Source organism: Copidosoma floridanum, unplaced genomic scaffold (assembly GCF_036245765.1).
Source record: "Copidosoma floridanum isolate Cflo_tuat_1 unplaced genomic scaffold, Cflo_Japanese_pri ptg000020l, whole genome shotgun sequence".
In the NCBI taxonomy this organism is placed as follows: domain Eukaryota; kingdom Metazoa; phylum Arthropoda; class Insecta; order Hymenoptera; family Encyrtidae; genus Copidosoma; species Copidosoma floridanum.
The window spans coordinates 20,000,001-20,024,972 of NW_028321897.1; the positions used below are offsets into that span (position 1 = coordinate 20,000,001).

The 24,972-nt window shown below is 35.2% G+C and overlaps 1 protein-coding gene across 1 annotated transcript in view; it reads left to right on the plus strand.

Annotated features, from left to right (window-relative positions):
- Positions 1–24,972, plus strand: part of LOC106636405 (lysosome membrane protein 2) — a 319,399-nt gene that overhangs the window by 62,420 nt on the left and 232,007 nt on the right. The window contains exon 3 of the mRNA XM_014348793.3: positions 18,204–18,478. Within this exon, the coding sequence (XP_014204279.2) occupies positions 18,204–18,478 (275 nt within the window). The remainder of the gene's footprint in view (positions 1–18,203; positions 18,479–24,972) is intronic.

Sequence of the window (24,972 nt, forward strand, 5' to 3'; positions counted from 1 at the left end):
CTTCACTACCAGTATGAATTAAAGCTCTAGTTTAGTTAGTAGTTTTAAGTGGATAGTAATTATCTTCACCCTTCGTATCACATAAAAGCTCGCGTCTAGGGTCTAAAAAATAGTGTTAATATGATCATATGCATCTTCATTAGTTGAATTTAGCTTCTACTAAAAAAATAATTCTGAGTTTCCAAATGCAACTAATCAGCGTTTCATGATAATGAAAAATATTGTTTTGACTTAGTCGGAAATTTATACGAGCGCTGTTTAGGATTTTCTTGTAATGAATTTTTAACTTTGCTTTTTCTTTTGACATTATTTTTCGAACGATTGGATTTTAATTATTTTGAAATACATTTGTTGGTTCTTCACTCTAGTTTATACTTCGATTATTGGATGTTGGACAACTCTGATTAAAACTTTTCTGAATCGCGTTACTTGCGCCTAGATTCTTCGCTTGAGGGTGATTCACATTTTTATTTTGCGTAGGACGAACGTTTATGCTTCGTTCGATAAAAATCAGTCGTTCCTTCCCGTCAAAGTCAACTAAAATTTTAAGTAAATCATTAAGTATCAATTTTTAAATCTTTTGCAAAACTGAGTATATGGGTGGCATAATCTACTAGTTTCATTTTTCCTCAATCAGTATATTTTCCCGATTCAATTCTACGCTTAATGTGTCTTTGTGTATTATAACTCCAATATTTACTTTTGAATTTTTCAAAAAATTTTTCAAAATTATGAATTTAATCTCCTTACATATACCACCAATTTTTTGCGTTTTCTTCTAAGCTTTGGAAAATAAGGCATTTTAACTCAGTGAAATCTAGTTGAGAAACTTAGACATGACTTTCTAGCACTAATATAAACTTTATGGGCTTCTGGTTATCATGGCCTTTAAACTTTGGCAGTGTCGGAGGGTATTTTGGTAAAAATTTGGAAGGACTACCAAAGCTGATACGGGTTCGTATGTTTAGTTCAAGAGATTTAATTTTTTTATCATTTTATTTAGCGCTTTCGCTCGTTTGATTAAAACACGCAACTTTTAAAGATTTTAGAACATCCACTACAACTATAGTTCCGAACATTTAATGATAATTACTTTGTAAACCACAAATTTGGTCAATCAGTTCATTATTTTCTCTCTCTAAAGTTGTAATACGAGATGCTTAGGTGTCCAATTTTTGAATATCGTCAAGCATATTTTTAAAGTGTACTCTTAATGACTTGTTATAATTTTTCAGAGCTTGATTTCATTTAATTCATGTAGATCAGTAGTACTAATTTTCGTCATAAACATAGTGGTTCGTTGCGGCAACATGTTGCAAAAATGTTGAAACCCTCCAAATAATGCAAGTAATATAATTTCAGAATTAAATCTCTTCATATGAGTATGTCATGCCCCTAATCGAGTGCCAATTCTTACATGTAAGGGTCAAATTTTTTTTAAATATGATCATATATAAGCAGTTTGGTGACGTGATAAATCATATCCATATGAGGGTTAGTATGGAGGCATCTTTAAAAGAAAAAAGGAGTCAAGCACGGAACTCGTGGGTATGAAGCTGGATTCGCAATACCCTTAACCCATAGCACGAGATATCTTACTGAGAGCATGTAGGTACACAGTCAGGTTCATATTGCCCATGACAGATAGTATATGACTTATCGGGTGGATTTTCTGCCTTTTAATAAATAATTAAAAATTCAACTCTCTTCGAACAATACTAGGCACGATAGTTCCTCAATGTCTGGAGATAGCTTCAGTTCGTATTGCTCTAAAGATCCGCCGATTTACTGACTTCCTATCTAGAGGACCCACCCCGGTTCACCATGCCTCGGGGGTTGGCTTCTTAAGTGAGCAAAAATGAGGGAAAGTTAAGAAACTGTACTAGCCTTGTCACTATCTCACCTATTGCTATGTTAGTTCAAAGCCAAAAATAAATACAGAAAAATACAAAGGCTCAAGAGAAAATAGGCTTACAACAATTTATTAAACATTAAATGTGTACACGATGCTGTAAGGAGCCACGCTCACGTGTAAAGGGTCGGACCCACTGCATTAGGCAGAAGCAGAGTGGTCGGTCTATGTTCTTGCTGGGCCTTTTCTCCCTGAATATGCGATGGGGGCTTGACTCAGGTGGCTCGGCCGCTGGAGAAAGTATAGTTCTGCTTAGTCGTTTGATCACGTTATAGAAGGCGCTAATATATATTTAAAATTGCAAAAATTCAAATGAACAATAACTTTGGTTTAGTAATATTTTGGCTATTAGATTTATTGAAATATACTTGTAACCCCACAAACTTCTGTAATGTCTTTTTTAACTTGAAACACATGGTGATTTTACCAGGCACTGGCTAGAAATATTTTTGCACTAAATTAACACATGTTTTTATCCTTCAGAGCTATCTTGTCTGGCGTACACAGTTTTCTTTACAAGGCGTAACCATGCTGACCAAACAATGTAAAAAACAGGTTACCTTTTAAGCTTAATATATCGAGTTAGCTTCAAAGTAAAGTTCCAATTACTTTATCTATAACTCTCAGCCACCTTCTCTGTCGTTAAATGGTTTTATAGTACTAACTATGCCTTGCCTAGCCATTGAACTGAGTTCTTTTAACTCATCAATATTACTATTTAACTATGAACTGATTGCTGTTATTTTGTTTAATTCTTATAAATGCTCAATAAATAAGCTTTTGTTCAACGCACACTCAGTACATATGTCATCTCTGACCGCCATTTTACAAATATACTACACGACAAGCACTTCCCCATTGTACGTGAGTGCTTTGCTTGAACGCTTGTAAGTTGCTTTTTGTAGGTTAAGTGCGAACTACAAAGCAACATTGAAGAAATAAAAAAATTTCAGCATCAATCCTTACCAAGAATGTAATAAATTAAGGTGAAAGAATAAATACGTTAGTTTAAGGTACACTTTTATTATTACTTGTTGTGGCAAATGTATCTAGGTACAAAGTGATGGCAAGATGATTACGCCTGGTTTTGCATACAGTTGCACTTGAAATTTAAAGGGACTTGTGCTTGCTTACTCAATAAAGTGTTGACGATTGCTATTATTGCTGCATGGCGCTACTTACACATACCATAACTTGCAGGTTCAAGAAATGCAACATAACTGCAGGAGTGTCTTGTAGAGCTAGGTATGATATCGTGGTCTAATAAGCAGTTATTTCTGCAAGCTACTATGAAGTTAATACACATTTTTGGACGCATAGTTGAGCTTCATCATGCTGAGCCCTTACCCACATTTTTTTTGGAAGAGTATCTCAAGATAATCGCTTTCATCTTTTGCATGTTGCACTTGACAGGATTCTAAGGATGATTAATTCAGAAAAATCAAATATAGCTGGAGCTGATAATAAACTGTTATGCTACATTTAAGACGATCTCACTGTGCTGTTCGAACAATTTTTCGGAGATTTGAAAGTAAGCTTTGGTTTGTCCAGTGTTGAAGCACAAACTGCCAATTAACATTCCTTACTTACACGGAGAAATTCTGTCACAGCTAGAGTCGGTGCAGTACTGCTGGTGAAAACAGAGTGCGTGGTGGTAGCGCAAAACAACGTGCGCAGACAGCAAAAAAAACGGTGCGAACGCGCACATGATTTAGAGCTGCAGATGCACACTTTTTTCCCGTGCAAACCACTGGAACTTCGACTGAGCGGCTCCAGTATAGTTCGACACCCATTTATTAATGCTTTTTTATCATAAATGCTAATTCATCTATGTAACTTATACGCATACATTTATATAAGTTACATAGTTACGCATTAATAAGAAAGTGTCGAACTATACCGGAGCCACTCAGTCGAAATTCCAGTGGCTTGCACGGAAAAAAGCGTGCATCTACAGCTCGAAATCACGTGCGCGCTCGTACCGTTTTTTTTGCTATCTGCGCACGTTGGTTTGCGCTCCCACCACGCACGCTGTTCTCGCCAGCAGCACCACACTGCCTTTAGCTGTGACAGAATTTCTCCTTGTAAGACAAACAGTCTGCCTCCAGCCATCTCAAAAAATTTTGAGGCAGGTATTCAGCTTGTGGTTGAATTACTTCTTACTTCACTGGCTATTAGCAGGTAGTGTTGGGTGAAAAGGGTGGAAGATTGCTGCCTAATGTCCGCAACTCAGAAATTTCACAGAAAAGCGTTTTGACTGCTCATTTTTTTCTGTGTATCAAAGACGTGCCTTCAGTTTTTAGGCACTGTTGGTATCATCTCTATGCTGACAATGTAGCAATCTACATATAAAGACGCCATAGTGACCAGCCTCTACTGATTGACAAGTTGAAAGAGAATCTCGACCAGTAATTCAAGGCATAAAGTCTGAGGGTTCATCCTAACAAGTCACATGGTAGTATGGTTCGCCACACCTGCTTTTATAAGTCACGTCGAAAAGATGGTCAAATATTATAGGCCAGAGGAGTCAGGAAAAACGGTAAGCACCATAATCGTAGTCTATAAATACAAGTTATTTAACAAGAATCTGGCGAGCATAAGGCGTCACATAACTACTACACCTGAAAAGCCATGAGAGAGCAATATAGCTGTTCTTAAAGTCAAGGCCACAGAAATAAGACAAATGAGGGCTATTTTTGTACCCAATTACGCATAGCATATGACGTAGCTTATTTTACTGGCTTACATGCAAAGGACATTGACCTGTAAATGATTAATCTCATTTTGTAGGTGAAAAAAATTTCAATTAAACGACATTTTGTACAGAAATAGCAATAAATCAGGTTTTTTGTAATTTACTCCAATACATAATAAGTACAACAATCAAGGTTTCTTTTACGTGTAGGTATTAAAATCCAATCAGTGTAAGTCTAGTTGAATTAAATTTGGTAAATCGGTCGTCAACTTATTAAAAAGTTACTATTAAAATTTATTATATTTTATTTTATTTTTTATTTAAAAATAAACATCTAACGTTTTTAAAACTTGTCACAATATGTCTTTTAAGGTCCTAATATATTATTAAATATTTAAAAAAGATTGAGTTTGGTAGAGCATGTATAGATATTTTCATAAATTAGAGCTGAAAATTACCAAATTTAATATAGAATAAAAATAAATTTGGTTGGTTGAGCAGATCTTGGGATTTAGGAAGAATGCTGGAATAGAAAAGAAAATCACTGAACACTTTGTTACGAAAAATAGAATAAGTTTTATTATAAAATGATGCTGTTGTCATTATTTCGCCTTCTTACCGTTCTTACAAGAACTGTCGTCGTGTTTACTGGCTAAAGACTAGCAACCAACTGAACTGGCCTGATGCGCAGCAGCAGGTGGTACACACATAGTCCTTATACATGAGTCAAGATGACACGATATATAAACTCATATTCTGATACTCCCTTCAGTTTGAATAGAGCGCCTATCTTATATTATTTTTGGTGGAGTGTAAAATAAATAATAAAAAACAAAAAAGAATAATTAATGTGAAAAGAAAAAGTATTAAGAACGTCAGACTTTTTCTCGTGGTTTTTCGGACTCACTCACGGTTGTAACCTAATAGCAGAATTCAAACCGTAAAGATTGAACAAAATTCACTGTCGTATGGTACTAGGAGTCATTTAGTAATTTTGCAGTGTTTTCTTATGTTATTCAATTGATAAGGCTTTAGTAAAATGTGGGCAATCTGTTCTTTAGAGCCAATCTACTTGATTTTTATACACCCATATTTAGCACATTCTTTAACATAATGTTCTCGCATGGATTCCATAAGTCTGACTTTTATTCCACCGTAAGACTAAGCACTTGCTTCGGCTTTTTTATTACCACACTACACTGTCATTGAATAATAACACAGCTATCAAAGTGTTTCTTCGAGTCATGAGTTCTTGACATGCTTTGCTCGTAGCAATATATTCAGCTTGGCAAGTTGATAACGAGACGTATATTTGTTTGTACGTTCTCCAAGACACGAAGTCACCAAATAGCTTCATGACATATCCACTTTCCGTTTGCAAATCTTTACAATCCCCAAAACTTGCGTCAGAATAAGCAGTCATGATTTCTGTGTCTCCTCTCAATGTCAGTCCTTTCTTCCTAGTACCATTGAGGTAATGGAAAACTCTCTTGACCATTTGTCTGTCTTCTTCTGTGGGATTGATCTTATTTCTACTTAACATATCTACTGCATAAGAGATTTCAGGTCATAAGAGACATCAGTCGAGAGACTGGGGCATAAGTTTCTAATAGATTATCCTGATTTCTGTCTTTAAATCCATGGATTCCTAACCTGGCTTTGTATTTTATGTTTCAAAAGTTATCTTCTTTACTTTTCAGAACCCATCGATAATCAATTACATTTGGTTTTCTACCTTTCCTGTAAGTTATTGGTTTCTTCAGAATTTTCCAGACCTTATTATCGTTTGTAGACTTTAGTTCTTCTTCCATAGATTTCAGCTTTTTTGTATTATTTTTATTTTTCAGAGCTTCTTGGTGGTTGGTTAAATCCTTCCAAATTTCGGCTAATAATTCATAATCTAGTTCATCCTGATTTTGATTTACAGAGCACCCTTCGTCTAAATTTTCTTGTCCAAAACTGATTTGATTGTTTGAATCATGGGACACCTGCAGTCCTGTAAAGCTAGTGCCATGCATCAGCTTCTGTCATTTCACTGGTAAAATATCTTCCGTCTTTCCTGTATTAGATGTTTTCGGCGACCGTCCTCTCTTTCGTTTGATGCTTTTTCCCTTCATTTTTGCACTCTCTTCCATTTCTTCGTTGAACCTTAGGAGCCAGCTGTCTTTATACACCAGTTGTTCATCAAATCTCACATGTTTACTTTCATAGAGTTTTCCGTCCTCTTGTTTCATCAGGATGAATTCTGTGGCAGTGTATGCTACTAGAACAATTCTTTGAGCTAATTAGCTAAATTTTGGACCGGAATTTCTTTGTATTTTTATGTAGCCCAAGCATCCAAAGCGTGATGAATGACTCGTTTGAAGTTGGATCGAATATGTTGATTTTATTATCATGAAGATACATGTTCAGGCCTGAATCGACAAATTTTCTCAAAGAAAGTAAATTTTCTGAGAGAGATTTGGAGCAAATCACGTTAGTTAGTGTTAAGTTATTATTTCTGTTTTTACCAACGACCGTGCCTCCTCCTTCCATTTTCAAATCTGCTAAAGGGTTACTATAAGCACACTTAATTTTGCAAGTCTTTTTATAATTTAAGCTTTTGAACACTAACCGAGAACTCACTAGGTGATCGGTCGCTTCTGAGTCAGCAATAAATTTCATTAGGTTGTTATTATTATTCTTTACGTTATTAACACAACTTAAAAACAGTTAGAAGGCAATATCACTGTACCTAAATACAGTCTTACCTTTCTTGTTATTTGTGTTTCAACCTTGTTCCTGAGTTTTATTGTCATTTTTGTTACTTTTGTCACTGTCCCTTTTCTGTCTTTTATTTTGATTGCTATATTCACTGTCATGCTCTCTTCATCCCCTTTTTCAGTAGATTTCTTTGATCCTTGACCATCTTTATTTTCCTGTCTTTTAAAATCCTAATAAACGTTTTTCTTCTCATTTCATGAGGCATCCCTAGTATTTTTTGTGCTCCATAAAGTTCCGTTGGAGCCTTCCACAGAAGCCTTGCGCGTCTTCGATCATGGTGTCAAGGGTTTCAATATATAATACATTGCTGACGACTGCATTGTAGAATATGTCACGTATCTTTTCTTCAGACAAGGATGGTTTCCCTTATGAATTCTGCTTCGTAGCTTCTGAGGAGTTCTTCATATTTATTGATAATGTCTGTCTACGTCATTTTATTTAGGAAATACAATTTTTTTCTGATTTCATTTGACGACAAGTTAGTTTTGCTTCTTTTAATTTCTTTTAATTTATTTACCAGTTCTTTATAGTTGGAATAATAAGTGGTCTTTAAGTGATAAAAATCATCATTGTGATCAGTTATTATATGTCGTACCCTTTCTTGGTGATCAACTCATTCTTTGGCTGACAGAAATGCGGGAAACTCAACGGTATCATCCAAAACTTTTAGTAGCTTTTTAATCTTTATCTCTGAAAATAATTTATCGAGAAAAATTTGTGTCTTCGTTTAAGGAGTTAATTTATAGTTGTAACGAAAAGGTGAATCCTTGTTCAATAGTTCGAGTTGAAACCTTTCACTTCCATCAAGGTTAGTCGTTCTATCATGCAGTCTGTAATTGAAACTCTTTTCTAAGAACAAATGAAGTTTGTACTGGCGATCTCATTTTAATGACGAAAAAGCAGTAGAGTTGAAAGCGTCTGCTTTAGTATTTGATTAATCTACCTCTTGAGCTATCATAAAAAGCGTAGCCGTCATCGCGTCATCCAGGGCCCTTATTTGGTTGGTGTTCTCCGTCACGATTTGCACTGTCCTTTGATTGTCCACCATCTGTTGTTCCTCGATCCCGCCTATTCGCTGTCTCTAGCTTGCCCTTTCTTCCACGCAGCACTTCTTTTAACTAGTTGTTAATTTTTATCAGTCGTCTGTCTCGAGTAGTTATTAATAACTTGTCTTTGAGTGACAAGTCTGTCTTTTTCTCTGTCGTATTTTAAAGTATTATTTTTATCTTTTATAATCTTGAACTTTCTCAGAATAGCTGGGCTCGCTGATTTCTTTTTTAGGATTCTGTTATCATATTTACTGAAATGCATTTCGTCAACTATCTCATCGTCTGTCTTTCTATCAGTCAGAAGTTCAGTCTTTTCAATTCCATCGTTCTAAATGGTGCTTTCTTTGAATACCCAGGGGAGAAATCAAGCTTGTCCAAATTTTTTGGAGTTTTTCAACTTTTATCATTTTTCACAGACAGGAATACAACTCTGCCGTAGATTTTAATCGCTCGTGACATTTTGTGAAACTCTAATGGCTCAAAGTTACTTTTTGAGATAGCTGCAATTGATTATTTCTTATTTGCGTATAAAACTAAGCCATCTTCTATTCTCACGGATAAATACCTCACAAAATATTCCCCATAATTATCCACATCAAGTTGAAAAAGTCACATATAGGCATCGATCACATCGTCTTCTAAAATAAAGCCGTCGTTACATGAGTATAGCTGTCTGCTTCCAAGAAAAAATACAAACAGAAACATACAAGCGTGCGTAAACAATGGGACAGCTGTTTACCTACACAATGTATGCAACAATCACGCGCGTAATTAGCTGCCAAGTCTGGCCACCCCTTCCCCTCTCGGCGCATAAAAATCGTAGAATACATACACTGTTGTAGTAGAACACACTGTCTGGTGCGCTGGGATACGGTTGAGGAGAGAAAAGATGACGTATGAGCTGCCCATGCATATGCACACACATGCGAACACAACACATGTGTGGGCACCCCCAAACTGCACAGAGAAAGAAAAACAAGCCAATTGCCATTATTTTACCGCAGTGATGGCGTCCCTGCACATAGGTGAGGCTAGGTGTCTCTGCTTCTAACCCAGCGTGAGACAGAAACCACGGCATGGCACTGCTAAAACGTCCCTACGCCCACTCACCTCCTTGTCTGTCGCAAGATCCAGCCAAGAGGCCACAAATTTAAGGAAGGTGACACACACACACACACACACACACACACACACATACATATACGTCGTAGGAGAAGGTGCTGGAATGAGCAAAGAGACTTCTATGTATGTGTGTGTACTTTATTAATAGTGATTACAAGTGTGGCTTGAACTCGAACTCAGCTAGGACTAAAGTTGACAGTAAGCAGTTACACTGCTCGACTAGCATAAAAGTTGGGGTAAGCCTCTACAGTACTTCCCTCAAGTTTAAACGTAGTTAAAACTTACAAAGGATCTTGTTCTAAAATACTTACAATTTTTTAAACGTGTACAAAAAAATTTTTATGTGGGTAAATACATTGCATGTCACAAACAAATAAATTTAAACAAAATATCTGATCAGTTTTTCAACTCTTCCAATCATTATTAAAACGAACAGTTTCATATTCATACATTAACTAAACACTTATAATACCAACTTGCGCTGCGCTACACACATCAGTTACAAAACAATGTCAATTTAAAGATACAAAAACTGTAGAGCGCACGCTGAATTCTCCCTACATAAAATCATGACATACGAAGAATTCCCTATATAAACAAACCAAAAGCTGTAAACGTTAAACTAACAAGAAGTTTATAACTACAAGCAAGCTGCTCTAACCACATAACCCTGCGAGTTCTACACGTAATTTCTTTTTTTTTAAGATAAATAATAGATAATAGAAAAAATAAATAACGGATCAAGTATCGATTCTATAGTCACAGTTCAATTAGAATTCTTAGGTAAACGTTGCATTTTTAGTCATACCAATTATAAATCAAAACACAATGCAAATACATTTGTTCTCTTAAAGTAACGTCTACTAAAATCATTTAATGATGTTTCAGTATTTTACTGTTCTACTGCATCGTAATATGTGTAGTATTGCAATATTGTTTAACCTATTTTAAAGTATTGTAGATCGTGTATAATTTTTTAATCCTTTTTTTTAACGGAAAAACTTCGTTCGTTTGTGCATAATTTGCTGGAAATAGTTTACAATAAGCGAAAAAATCTTATGAACTTTATTGCAAGCGCTTTACACCACTCATTATCTCGCAAAAAGTTGATTACGTCTTTCAGGGAACAGATTTTTTTTTTTTTTTTTTTTTTACGCTGTATAAAAAACTATATCTTGATTAATGACTAGAGAATCTGACTCAATGTCATCCTTTTAAATTAACAAATACGATCTACCTCTTTGACTTTTTAAGTTTTGAAACTCTTCATTAATCTAAAAAACTTCGTCGAATCTGTGTCAATCTATCTTGTAGAGATATAAGTATCCGATCATATATCTCAAAAAATAGCTGCCCATACTTAGATTTTCAAAATTGTAATTATCAATACTGAAATTATTTATCAAAGCGTTTCAAAATTTTTTTTTTGGAAGCTTTGGTTTCCTAATACCAAAATTTTATATATGCTTTATCGATTTTTGCCTTGCCAGACTGAATTAATAATCCCCAGATACATTTAAACTACATTTAATAACATCTACTTTTTCGTAAGCTTCAATAGCACTAAGATAAAATTTTTGAAGCTCCGTCTTTAACTTTTCAATACTTAAAAATACCTTGATCATTGCTAGTTATACAAATAGAAATTTAAAGGTTTTTAAGTTGCTGAAGGAGTCCAGCAACTTTGGCTGAGACTTCACTATCTACATAGCAATTTGATACAAGTTCGTTAAAAAACTGCATCAACGATAAGTAGTTGTTATAAACTGACATTAAAGATCTTACTCTCACAGTCTATATAAGAGAAATTTTGAAAACAAACATAAAAATATTAAAAAATTGACTTTTTTTTAGTAGTTATGTGACTCTAATGCTTGTAGGTAAATTAGAAATTTATACGACCAATAGTATACAAGCGAATGTTGATACATCTAAATCACTGCATCAAGAGGTGCATATGCATAGATAGTGGCACTTTCAGTACAAGCACTCTATATCCTCCATACATGCCCTTTTTTAATATCTAATATACTTAAGACTAATAATACCAAACCACATAGTTTCTTTTCCAAGAAAATTTTCTTAAGAAATAAACAAGAATGAGAAAAATATCCTCCCAGGGTGCGCATCGAACACACAACCTTCTGTTTACAAGACAGTTGCTCTATCACTTGAGCTACTGAGGAGCTGTACATTAACTCGCACCGTGAGTTTGGATAAATTTCTCATTCTTAATTTTCAGAGCTGCTTTTCACCTAAGCTTGATAAATTTTTTTTTTTTTTTTTTTATTTAACGATTGTACGTTATACCTAGAAGGACAAGAAGCAGCTTGTACGGAAAATTTTTATGAGACTTTCTCTAAAAATTCTGACGAATTGTTATCAGCTTCTTCTAGCTCATTCATTGCTTTCTGAAATCTCTCGATCTAATGGGGCGAATATCCAACAAAACTTATCATACCTTTTATAAGTCCAATAAATTTTCTTAAAGTCATAATCGACTCTATTCCATTTTGGACTACGAGGCTCGTATGATGTGCGTTAGAATGAACAATGAATACCCAGGATTCAAGTACCTTTCGTTGACTTTGTAGATTAAAAATGTGACTTGCAACATTTGATGCTTCATCGAAACGTTGACCACAGAACTTACTGAGCGAAAAATTATATTGTGTCAGAAGGTCGTTGAAAAGATTAAGTAAAGCTTTGCCTGTAGTGCTCGTTGTGTTATGGAAACCTAAGAAAAACTCTGAAGAAGACATATTTTGAGACACAACTCGAACACAAAAAGCTTGCTCCATTCTTGTGAGATTAGATGTTTTATCTATTAAGATAGAAAAAATACTCAGTATTTTTTATTTTTCGTATAATTGTTGATATAGTTGTAGAAGCCATGAGATCCAAGATTCTGTTCTGCGAATCGTGGCCCAGCCACTTATAACCATTTTGTTTTAACCATTTGTGGCTTGATTTATTATTTTTTCAGTAGCGTTTTTCCAACTACTAAATCAAGTAACAACCCATACCAATTTTAAGAGTTCACTTTAAGTATCTGTAAAACAAACAAAATTTTTAGCACACACTTTGATATATATAATGCAAATAGCTTTATTCTCTGTTTTGGGATTTAGCCAAGAGTTTTTTTTCACTTACAAAATGAATCTGGTAGTACTTAATCTTAAAAAAAATTTATTTATACAGATAAGTAAAATAAACAATGAAAGAATAAACACAGTTTTCGAAGTAAATTATTACTTGTAATACTTGGGGCTTCGTTTGTTGGAGTTGAAAAAATTTTTTCTGTAGTATTATCAAATTTTGGCTTTTCTGAAGGTACAGCTCTCTGGCTTTTCATTGTTAAAGATTCATCTGATCGGGTTTTGACTTTGCTCGTTTCTCTTCAAGCGTTTTGCTGGTGCTTTCACTTTTTTTTTTCTCTCCACCCATACTTATACATTTTCTCTGATAAGAAAATACGAGTTGTAAATTTTTATAGACAGTTTTTTGGCTGATCTCATAAAAGATGACCAACCCTGTGTTTGAAAATAAAATTTGTCACATGTTAAGATATTGTCATTCCTTATTTGTCTAGCTAAGTTTAATTTTGTATGGAAGCAATTATGGTCAGCTGATGACAAGTATTTTGGAACGCAACAGGCATTCATTTTTAAGAGACAATCATGTTAGTCATGGACTGTCTAACACGGTTTTTAGACTATGTTGACTGTGACATTGTGCGGCAAAGTGGTGCTACTCAACTAACTCAAAACAACCCGCAAAATTCAAACTTAATTATCCATATCAAGTATTTGTAATACCTTAATTTTTCATTTGTGTGATATTTTTTATCACTTGCGTTGAATCAAGTACATAATAAAAAAATATTATATCTCTTAATACCATATAACTATAATGGCGAATATAATAAAATACATTGTCGAGCTTGGTAAATTTTTTTTCCACGTTAGGTTCTTGCTTACAGAGTCTCTTACCCCATTTCCCAAGACTTGGAAAAAATTCCCCATATATCTACGACCTCAATCACCGCCTTTGGTGGCAGCACCAAGAGCATGAGCACATGCAGGACCAGGTGAAGATGCGTTGAGTCAGGCGACAAAGATGTAGTGTATCAAGCGTCAAAAATTCAGACCCGTGGCAACGGCGATAAAGGGCTCTGGCTAGGCTGATAAATGCTGATAAGACGGCGGCAACAAATTAAAAACGGCTCACCGATGTTGACACTCCGTAGAAAACGCCCCAGCACAACAAAATCTGCAGGTCAACGAGTCAGGCGATCAATGTATAGGTGTCCAGTCGACAACGACGACAAAGAAGACGATTACGTTGGGGTCACCAATGTGGTAAACTAAGTATATATATATATATATATATATATATATATATATATATATATATAGGTCGTAGAAGAAGGTGCTGGAATGAGCAAAGAGACTTCTATGTATGTGTGTCTCAGCTTTATTAATTGATTACAGGTGTGCCTCGGGCTCAAGCTCAGCAAGAACTAAAGTCATCAGTAAGTGGTTACACTGCTTGACTAGTATAATAGTCAGGGTAAGCCCCTACACTGTAATTCTAATAATAATATTAATTACCAGGACTGTTTATTAAATACTAGCAGCCCCCCGTCACGGCTTCGCCCGAGACTTACTAAATAGGATGCCATAGTGTGCTGACATGTAACGTAAAACGTTTTCAGTTAGGAATTTTACATCTATTCTTGACACTTCTCAGAACAAAAATCTTTTTATTAAAAACGTATTTCTTCGGAATCCATACAGTTTATTTTATCAAATAATAAGCTGTAAAAATTAAAAAAAAATATAATCATGCTTAGAAGTACCGTGCGTTCCTTATGCCATAAAATAATCGTTGGCCATAGGGGTCCGTAGATTTGCAGTTTCTCCCGTATAATTTACGAAAAGGGCTATTTTTAGAAGTTGTTAAAATTTAAAACTCTAGAAAAATATATATTGAAAAAAAAATTTATTTCTCTTATCTCATAACTTTATTACCACAGCAACAAAGTCCCGGAGCTTAATCTCTACATTTTTTATCGCCACAAAAATACAAATACATTTTCTACTTATTTAAAAATCTAAAAGATTTAAGAGATTTCTGTAAGGGTACAATGAAAAGCTGAGCTCTCAAGTAATGGATTCTATATTTGTCGATTTTGACGCTGCTGTTCCAATCTTGATAAATTTTCTGGTCCAGTTTCTTGACGCCTAAAATTGTATTCATTAGAGACATTTAAACTTTTCCGTCCAATTCACTCTCTTTTGACATTTGACATGGTTAAGACTTTTGTGACCCCTAAAGGATGTTTTCTGTCAACTTTGTTAAGTTCTAATATATTTGTTGACAAGCTAGTTCGACGTCCGATGGCCCTAAAAAAGACTGGTGAGCTTCTTCAGTGTTCTGTTTCTTGACTGAAATTTACAGCAATTGTGACTGCCTGGATACCTCAGGGCGATCTTCTTTGGCTTGCTGTTGAAGCCCCAGAATAATCAGGAAAAAAATTACAAAGTCCGAAGCTTTGGAGCTAGTTGTAGAGATCTTTATCAACGTCTTCTGGTATAACGTCGAAGACGTTGGTGACTAAAGCACCTTTTTTTGCAGACTTAGTTGTTTTGATGATCTAAGATAGGGAGATTGGTTCGTGATACTTGCCCATTGGAGACTATCCTGTTAGCTTAAGTTTTTTTTTTTTATAGCCATTATAGGTTCGCCCAGCGCAGACCCTGGAGAAGATCGGTGATTCCTGGTTGAATGCTTAGAGTCGAGAGGGTAACATATGGTCGTCAGTCACCGAGGTTCCCAGCCTTGTGACGAACGACTCCGTTAAAAGCCTATAACGACTGCCAGCGAATGACTGACTTGGTTTAACAGTGGCCGTCTTTAGTCAACATAGTCTTTTAGTCAACGAATGACTTCTAGAAATAGTAATAAAAATGTATTTGTTGGCAAGGTAGTTTAAACTTAGGTGTCCTTCAAAAGAAATGATGAGATTGATGTTTAAGTAGGGAACATCAATACTTATAATGACCCTGAAAAGGGCTAGGGGTGAGATTTCCAGCTATTCCTTATTATTATTCTTGATTATAAAGAGCTGGCTGCAGGTAGCTTGACTCTTACCCTCAGAGTCTCTGTATATACACATACGGAGACAGTACAGGAGGAAAGTACGCCACTGACCAAAGCGTATCTCGTCTTCAGGTCGTTCTCGGGATAACCAACCATTTATCGTTAGTCGAGGAAGTGGGCCTAGAGAATATCTTCTCTGTAGATATGACGTTGGGACGACCACTGAGAAAAAAGCCATTGTGGCTGCGCGTGCTTCTCAGAGCTGTCCTCTCTGGCTTTTATTTGCAGTCGAAGATTCTCAGACAGCATCAGGGTAGATGGTGGAACAACCACATAACTCTGAAGTATTGGAGCAGGTTGTGCACTGACTAGACACGTCTCCTGTTATTCTGCTGGAGACGTTATTGATTAGAATTATTCTTTAGTGGGGGCCTTCGTCAATCCTGGATGATAAGGATGGAAGGAGACCTAGGTCACTTGCCCATTGAAGGAGAGTGTCGTTGGTATCCATGACACCCAGATGCTCGAACTTTATTTACATTCTCAATACAGCTCGATGAACTGCTGGTAGACAAATGTGATAACTTTTGAGACATTCCAACCTATCATAACCATACTTATTTAATTCTGTTGCAGGTAGCTTCAATTTCATGTCAATGCCACCTATCAGATTCTACTGAGCTTGCGTGAAAAGCTGCACCTCACTTACGTATTTTTGCCCACTGAGTCTAAATATGGCATTAGAATGGACTTATTACTTTTTAATTCTCTTGTAAATGCCAAAAAGTACCTTTAGAAAAATATCACAATGGACTATACTTTACTACTTTTGCACATATTTAGTCGTGTAGTTGAATTGGAATTTCAGAGTGAATTTAGCTTTTTTTCCAGTTCTTCCCTAGATACCAAAAAGTCTCTAGAATTAAGTAAAATTGGTTTTATTATCTTATCTTTAAAAGAAAATTACATTTGACTATATTTCTTAACGTTTGCGTATACGTGGCCCTTGTATAAAATTATTACTTAAAATTAAACTTAACTTTTTCTTAACTTAATGCTAATCAGCAACACCATAAAGTGAGAGGCAGAGGAACTGACGCTAATCAAGCACCCCAGAGGAATTGTATCCATGCTACGTTAACATCATTAAACCTGGGTGATGCTAAAAGCAAAAAAAGACCGAGAAGAAATCTTTGTGCTGTTTTCAGAGTTGAGGAACAATCTACCGGGTGAGGACACTGAATAAAGTTCTTCCTCTTTTTTAGCAGTATTTGTATAGCACTACCGATGAGTGATTATTAAACTAGAATAGCACATTTAGGTCGATCCTAAATGCTTCTTGGCTAAAATAAAACTAATGTATGCCAGATTAAAAAAGCGTTTAAATTAAGCGCCCAAAAAAGTACAGACGTAACACAGTCTTGTACAATATATGTACAATTTTGTGAAAATAAATAAAACTAGCTAATCCTGCTTTGTTCTGAAGACTTTTGAGATTTTACGGGAGAAATTTAAGGATGCCCCAATGATTATGGAACGAGATTAAAATTTAGCAACTATGTATAGGTACAAGTAGTAATTATAGTCCTTTGAAAATTTTTCAAGTAGATTCGGAAAGAAAGCCAATTTTGCTTGATGCTACGGCCTTCTTGGCTTCTAGAAAAACACTTAAAAATGCAAGAAATATCCCAAAAACAGAATTCAATTTCACAACTAAATATACGTATGAGTAGTGTTATATAAAGTTAAGTTGAATATTAAATAATAATTTGGTACAAGAATCATATATACGCAAACGTTGAAAGATATAGTACATTGTGCCAAATTATAGATCTTAGTTGATTCTAGGCACTTTTTGGTATCTAGGGTAAAACTGAAAAAAGCTCGGTTGTCTCTGAAATTACAATTTGAATAAACGACTGAACATGTGCAAAAGTAGTAAAATATAGTACACTGTGATATTTTTTTTAGATGAGCTTAAATAGCCGATTCATTCTGATTATAGGGACTTTTTGGCATCTAGGGTAAAGTTAAAGGGTGATAGGTCTATTCAGATGTCATATCCAGATTCAGCGGGATAGAACATGTAGGTGAAGTGTAGTCCAGTCTGAAACAATTTTTTTCTTTTTTGTGAAGCTGAGTAATTTTATGCATAGCATAAGAGTATGTACACTCTAATAAAATGAAATACTTGTATGGTTTAAAAAAGTCTCATTGGTAATTACCTCGAATCTAATAAAAGGAGTAAAAAATATTTGCTGAGCTGTACAGTAAGAAGTTTTTTGATATTTTTTTCCCCATGCATTCTATATACCTGATAACAACGTTTATTTTAATTAAATAATTGTGGAGTAAGGTTTTGTAGTATACATTCTTAGTCTCTATATAATACAATTACTTCGCAAAAAACTGTTTATTATTTTAATGAAAAAATATTAGAGTACCAAATAGTTGAATGAACTAAGTCTTCAACATCTTTATACTAATTTCAATTTTGATTGACTGTAATTTGGAAATCTTATTTTTTGTTATTGACAAATGACCAACCTGCTTACAGAAAACTGGCCTCTCTAATGATCGAATAACAATAAACTCTGGCGTTCATAATCTTCGTAATATAGGCAATATTGTACGTGTCAATGGAAAAAGTACTCGCAATATTTGGCACAATAAATCTTGTGACAAAATTGAAGGATCAGATGGTAGTATTTTTTCACCTAAAATATTACAAAACTATGGTGATGTCATTAAGGTATACGCTAAAGAGATGTGCAGACCTATTTCTTTAGAGTATTCACATACGAATCATTCAAAAGGAATTCCAGTATTACGGTAAGTGAGCTTAGAATAACAAACAATTGACTATTACAATTATCGATAAATTTATATTTTGTGTGTATAAACATAACCTGAATGACAAAAAACTACAAAATTCTTTCCAGCAGAGCTCTAATTGGCTCAGGTATGAGTGGCAATTTAGTAACTTTCTCTCAAACTTTGAAAATCAGGAAATATTAAAAGAGATCTTTATAAAAGAATTTAAAGACCGTGCAAGGAAGATTATGCTAACAGACGCCGAGTGGCTGCGGCTCTTAACTGACGAGATAGCGTGGTGAATATTCATGGTTGAGAAAATGGAACTTAGATGATTCAGATCTATTGTGGAACAGATATATCAATACCGTATATTATCAATAATACTTGATGAATTCTTACCGTGAGGGGGTTGACTCAAGTAAAAACAAAAACTAAAATGCTTTTCATTTTTAGTTCTTATTTTTTTAAAGATACAATAAAATTACTCTGAGTACTGTATCTATCAAGGGTGAAAGTAAATTAGGAAGATTCTTGAGTATTTAAGTAAAACCTAGATAGACACTTATCTATAAAGCTCTTTTCTGGAGAGCGCAGTTGGTTTGTGATCATTCTTAGAATTGAAGAGGGATAACAAAAAGCTTCTGGGTCGATACAACTTCCAGTACGGTAGGTTCATAGTTCCTATGAACTAATGCTATTTCAATTAAAAGGCACCTTTACCTTATTTTTTTATAAGAGACCGTGTTAAAACGTCGAAATTTAGTAAATTTTTTCTAAAAAACTTTCCTGGTAAGAAATCTGGAAAAGTATCTTGACTTTTAATATACTTTGATGTAACGATCATTTTTTTGGCATAATTCAACATTTAAAATTTTTTTTCTCCTAACTTCCTTGAAGGAGTGGCCATCATCATGTTCATCGTCTTCTGTAACGAAATAGTTCCCTTAATTTTCTGGCTTTATTTCATTTAGATGTTTGAGTATTCTTTTATCATCCTTTTCTTAAATGATATGTTGCCTATTAAACATATCTATTATTTAATAAGGACCAATACATGTCTTACCTAATTAATTGGTGCACGGTTCCTTCAAAGCGTACTTAGATCTCGAGGTTCGAAGCAGTATTGCTTAATTTTTTGTCATAAAATTTTTTTAATTAACATTCAAAATCTGTAAATGTGTCTTTGTTAATATTTTAAGATGACATATGTCTTATATCATTGAGCCAAGTTATTAGTTTGCTAATGTTAGTGGTATACGTCCAATTCATCTGTTAGTATAGTAGACGGAATTCGGGATGATTTATGGTATACTTATTTGTGTGATGCAAAGTTTTTTGTTCCGTGTACATTCATGTTAAAAGAAAATAGGGCAAAGAATGATACTTTATCTTAATCTTTGCATTTTTTAATATATTCTCTAGTACATTTTATTAGCACTAAGTTGCTCTACTCTAATGCTCCTTTCCATTGTTGATGATATCCTAGTATAGTACTTGTTTAATTCTATGGTTCCAATTTGAACTGACTGTTATTTCATTTCTCAGTTTTTTTAGCAATGTGGCCTTTGATAATGATTTGAGCGGTGATTTTAATTGAAGTTTGACCTTGGAATCTAACAATCGCTGATATTTGATTTTTTTAGCTTTTCTTAATCTTGGTGTGTCATTTTCTTGCAGGATTAGGACAACTAAGTTTCCTGTAAAGGTTGCTCTTGTCCTATTCTCAACTTTTGAAAGTAGTTAAGATCTTTGCTAAAATGTGGTTGATAAAGTTGGTAGAACTACAGCTTTTGGCAATACAGGATTATAAGATAGGACATCTGCGTTCACCTTCAGGCGTTCGGTTTTCTGCAAGAGTAGGTGAGTACACCATTTAAATAGTTTTTGTACATTTCATCGGCATCTCACTGTCACTAGTTTTGTTATGAGCTGGTACGTCTATAGTGCTAAATCTTTTAATATATTTGTTTATGATAGTAATAGATAAATTTTGAAAGTCACAAGCTAACTATTTTTCCTTCAATTTTGAGAGAAAAGAAAAACCATGAGAGAACATTATAAGAAAGTTTTAAGAAAGTACGAGAAAGCTTATGCTGGGAAGACCTGGAGTGGCTTCGCCTCTCAGCCTACAGTATAGCATTGCGAGTACTCAAGGTTGGGAAAATAAGAAATGTGATTTAGATGGCTTAGGCTCGAGATTCTTGCAAAATGAATGCATAATACAGTTATATTTCAATGAATAAAAATTGTTTAATCATTACCTTGAGAGGGTTGACTGAAGTAACACTAAAGACTATGATGCTTTCTATTTTTAGTTTTTATTTTTCCTAAGGTACATTAGAATAACTCCACTAAAATAACTCTGAGCACTCTTTATCCAGTATGATGAACGTTTTGTTAAATCAATGGTTTGAACGAATAGTACTATGAAAACTAAAATTAAAAATGTATTAGTATGAACTAAACAGTGTCATGCTCTATGAGACTAAAATTGTAATTACTGCATAGTGGCCAGCGAGGCAATTCTATAAGCAAAATAGATCCATAGCAAGTGCTGGGACTTGTTATGGTCTTGTCAATTTAGTTTCTGTTATGAGGTCAGAATGTTGAATTTTTGAAAAGTGTAGGTCAAAGTAGATTAAGTAGATGTTTGAATAGTTATGTCAATTATATGCAACCTTATTATCTACAAAGCTGTTTTTTTTTTAAGAGCGCAGTCAGTGTGCCATGATTTTTAGGGTTTAAAGAGGTGCAAGGTATTTTTCTTTAATGATGTGCACACCTATTGCTCGTGAGTAATGTTGGCGGAGTGCCACGGAGGATCTTGGAAACAGGGTTCAATAACAAATGCCCGACCTTGCAAACATATAAATTTAATAAAAATATCTGGGTTATGCTCTGAGGCGTTACACAAAATCAAAAGGATACAAATTAAAACATTAATGACTCTTGTGCCATTGATAATTATATTAGCAACAAAAAAAATGCCCTTTAATAATTTTATTCCGCCGTCTGAATACTTTATTAATTCATGGGAAGTTGCTCGCTTAAAATCAACATACGAATTTTATTCTAATTCTAGTTTACGAATTTAGGATCTAATTAAACTATACTCATTGTTGAACGACTCCCGTTTTAAGTGAAGCTCAATAGGCGTAACATCAGCCGTTCCCTAGTGCACTTCGTTTATGATATCCTGTATGAATCTAACGCATTTTACCCAACTCGAGTACTTACCAACAACTAAAGACCTAAAGAACCAGCCGAATTCTTTTATAACCCGCTTGGCGTGGTAAGGGTGCTGAACTGCCAAAAAGATCGGACAGATTCCAATTTTTCGGAGTTTTTTAGACCAAGCCCTTGAATCAAATTGCATTCCCTGGTTACTTTAAATCCGCTGGTGCTTGCCATTGTTAGGAATATAATGATTAATAGTCCCATGGAGGGTAACCACAGTCGTAGGTTTCCTTATCATGGACATCACCTGGAGATACTGGTAGAGGGCCATAAAAATTAATCGGAAGCAAATCATTGGGTCCTTGTGGAATGATTGCCCTCGTCTCGAAATATGTTGATCCCGTATATACCTTAACCGTCTGACAAGAATCGCAGGATTTAATTTCTTTCGTAATCAGCTTTTTAAGCACCATACACACAGAATATTCTTGGATCATTAGAATACACCGCGTCGACCTCAGATGTCCGTATAGTTCGTGCGTTTTACACGCCAATAGTGGTACGAAGAACTTAGGAATGACTATTTTAAAGGAGCCTTGGACTTTCTTACGTAAGACATTATCGATAACAACATATTGTCGTGATTCCAAATCTCTCATTTTTCTAATCTCTGGATTGTCCCCTTGGATTGCACTTAAACTTTTGAGCCACTCAAAGAGTTCCTGACAGGGTGACCAAGTTAACAATGGGTTGATGAGAAATTTGTCATGCCAATCCCGCACGTCTCCTTCGTATTGACGGCTTAATGCGTCCACCGCTTTATTGTCACTCCCCTTTATATGGACGATTTCCAGATCATAATCCTGACTAACCAACATCCATCTTTCCAACGTCCCGTTTAAACTCTAACAACTAAAAAGAAATGATAACGCCTTAAGATCTGACTTTAGGAGGATCTTCACGCTTATGATAAACGAGCGAAACTTATTAGGCGCCCACAAAATGGCCAACAACTTGAGTTCTGTGATTTAATAAGTTTTTTCAGCGTTGCGGAGAGTTCGACTTGCCATACAGACAGCCCTTTCACACCCATCCCGGCTGACTTAGCACAAAATCGTGCCAGTCCCACTGTGACTTGCATCCGGACATAAAGTAAATGGGGCGTTCGCTCGTTGATAAGCTAACATCATTTCCTTTGAAAAAATATTATTAATTCGGTCAAATGCGTCCTCTTTCTCAGAATCCCAATGCCAACAAGCTCTGAAGTATAGTAGCTGCAATAAAGATTCAATGCAGTTGGTCAATGTGGTTGAGTATTTTGAACAAAAATTTATCAACCAGTAAAAAGCTTGTAGATGTTAATGTTACTTGGTTTTGGGAATTTGTAAATAGCGGCGACCTTATAGAAGTCTATGAGGATCTTGTCTCTCTTCAAGATGTGACCCAAGAAATGAATTTTTTTGCGAAAAAAGAATATTTTTTTGAAATTTATTGTCACACCCTCTTAAGAAATTAACTCAAATAGTTTTTCGAGATGTTGCAAATGACTATCCAAATCTTCCGACATGCCCAACCAATCATTCACAAAACTGAAAACGAATGATGAAACCTCATTCCAGATAGGTTCTGCCACTCGGGATAAGGCCGTGCTGCTAATTTTTAATCCAAATGGGACTCTACAGTGTTGGTATGTGCGACCCTGATGGATAAACGCCGTATACTTCCTTGATTCCTTTGCTAAAACGACTTACTAGAAACTAGTAGTAAGGTCAAGGCTTGCCATACAACTTATATTCTGGCACCAGTGGAATAGATCGTCAACATTCAGGGACCTATCACGATTGTTCTGCAATTTTTTATCTAATTCACGAGCGTCCAAACACAAACGGATCCTCCCGTCAACTTTAATGACGGGCCTTAAAGGATTAATATAAGGGCTGCGTGATCTCTCTATAGTACCCAGTGACAACATTCGCTCGATCTCTTCGTGCACCTTCTCTCTGAAATGCATAGGGACTAGATAACTTTTGACGTAAAAGGGATTATCATCGTTAAGAATGAGATGCGCGTATCGCTCAAAACATTCCGGGATGTTACTAAAAATATGTTTAAAACGTAAAAAAAGATTTTTTAATCGGATCTCTTGTGCGATGCATAACTCCGAAATTTTATTGACCCTGTCTTCAATAACCGTATGAGATAATTCGTCTTGGCTCACTCGTATTTCCGCAATCACATTTTTATCCACGTCATGGTATGCCTGTGGCCTAAAAAATATTTTTCCCATGAATTATCGCACGGTAACCTCATAAGTCCTTGGTTGAAATCTATCATCATTCGCATTTTTTGTTAACCATCAGCACCAATAATACAATAACAGTTAAGATTTGGAATCATAAAAAAAATCTAACTCCAAGAAGACTTTCCCAATTCAGACACCAGTACAAAACTGTTTTTTCAATTTTGTAGACCTTTCACCAACAAATCCCGTTGCTTGTATTTTCATGGGGAATGACAGACATTTCGTATAATTTTCTTGGTATTTATTAAAAAATCATTTGGGGACACACGTGACGAGACTACCCGTATCAATTAAAGCAACAACGTTAACATTTGAAATTGAAATTTTCACATCCAGGCATATACCCAAACTCCGCTCACAGCGGTTTAACTATCGTTTGTAACATTCTTCATTCAACGATTCTTCCCGAGGAGAAACAGAAAAAGAGCTAATATTGATTACTGACTCCTGGTATTCATGTTCCCCTTTACCTACCATTGTGAGATCTGGGGCCAGGATACCCGCAACTTAGCTTAGTTTTCCGACGGCGGAATCTCAATTTCGTGAATAGTATTCTTATCTGCTGGGGTACACCAATTCGCTTGAGTTACCTTTTTGTTACGTGGATTAGGACCCTGGTTAGAATTAAATGACGTGAATGACTGGGGGTTATTAGGATTCGCATGGGGAGTATCGTTTCGTAAAATCACGCGGTTTTGTGTATTTGTTCTTACCCGAATTGGTGACGACGTATCCTGATGAGACTGGTTTGCAAAATTAGTTTCAAAAGGTGAATTAATTTCACCCATCATTTCATAAGAGACTAACATTTCAGTTAGACCTTCGATCGTGCTCACGCATGAGCATAATCTGTTGTATTAGTCCATCAAAATGGTAAAAAAATTGTCTCACGATCTCTCCTTCAGATGGCACTCGGGATAAAAAACGCGCTTTGCCATACAAATACAAAACATACTCACTGCGTGAGTGGATCTTTTCTGCCTTATAATATCCAAATTCAAGTTCGCGGTGGATCGCCATCTGGTGATCT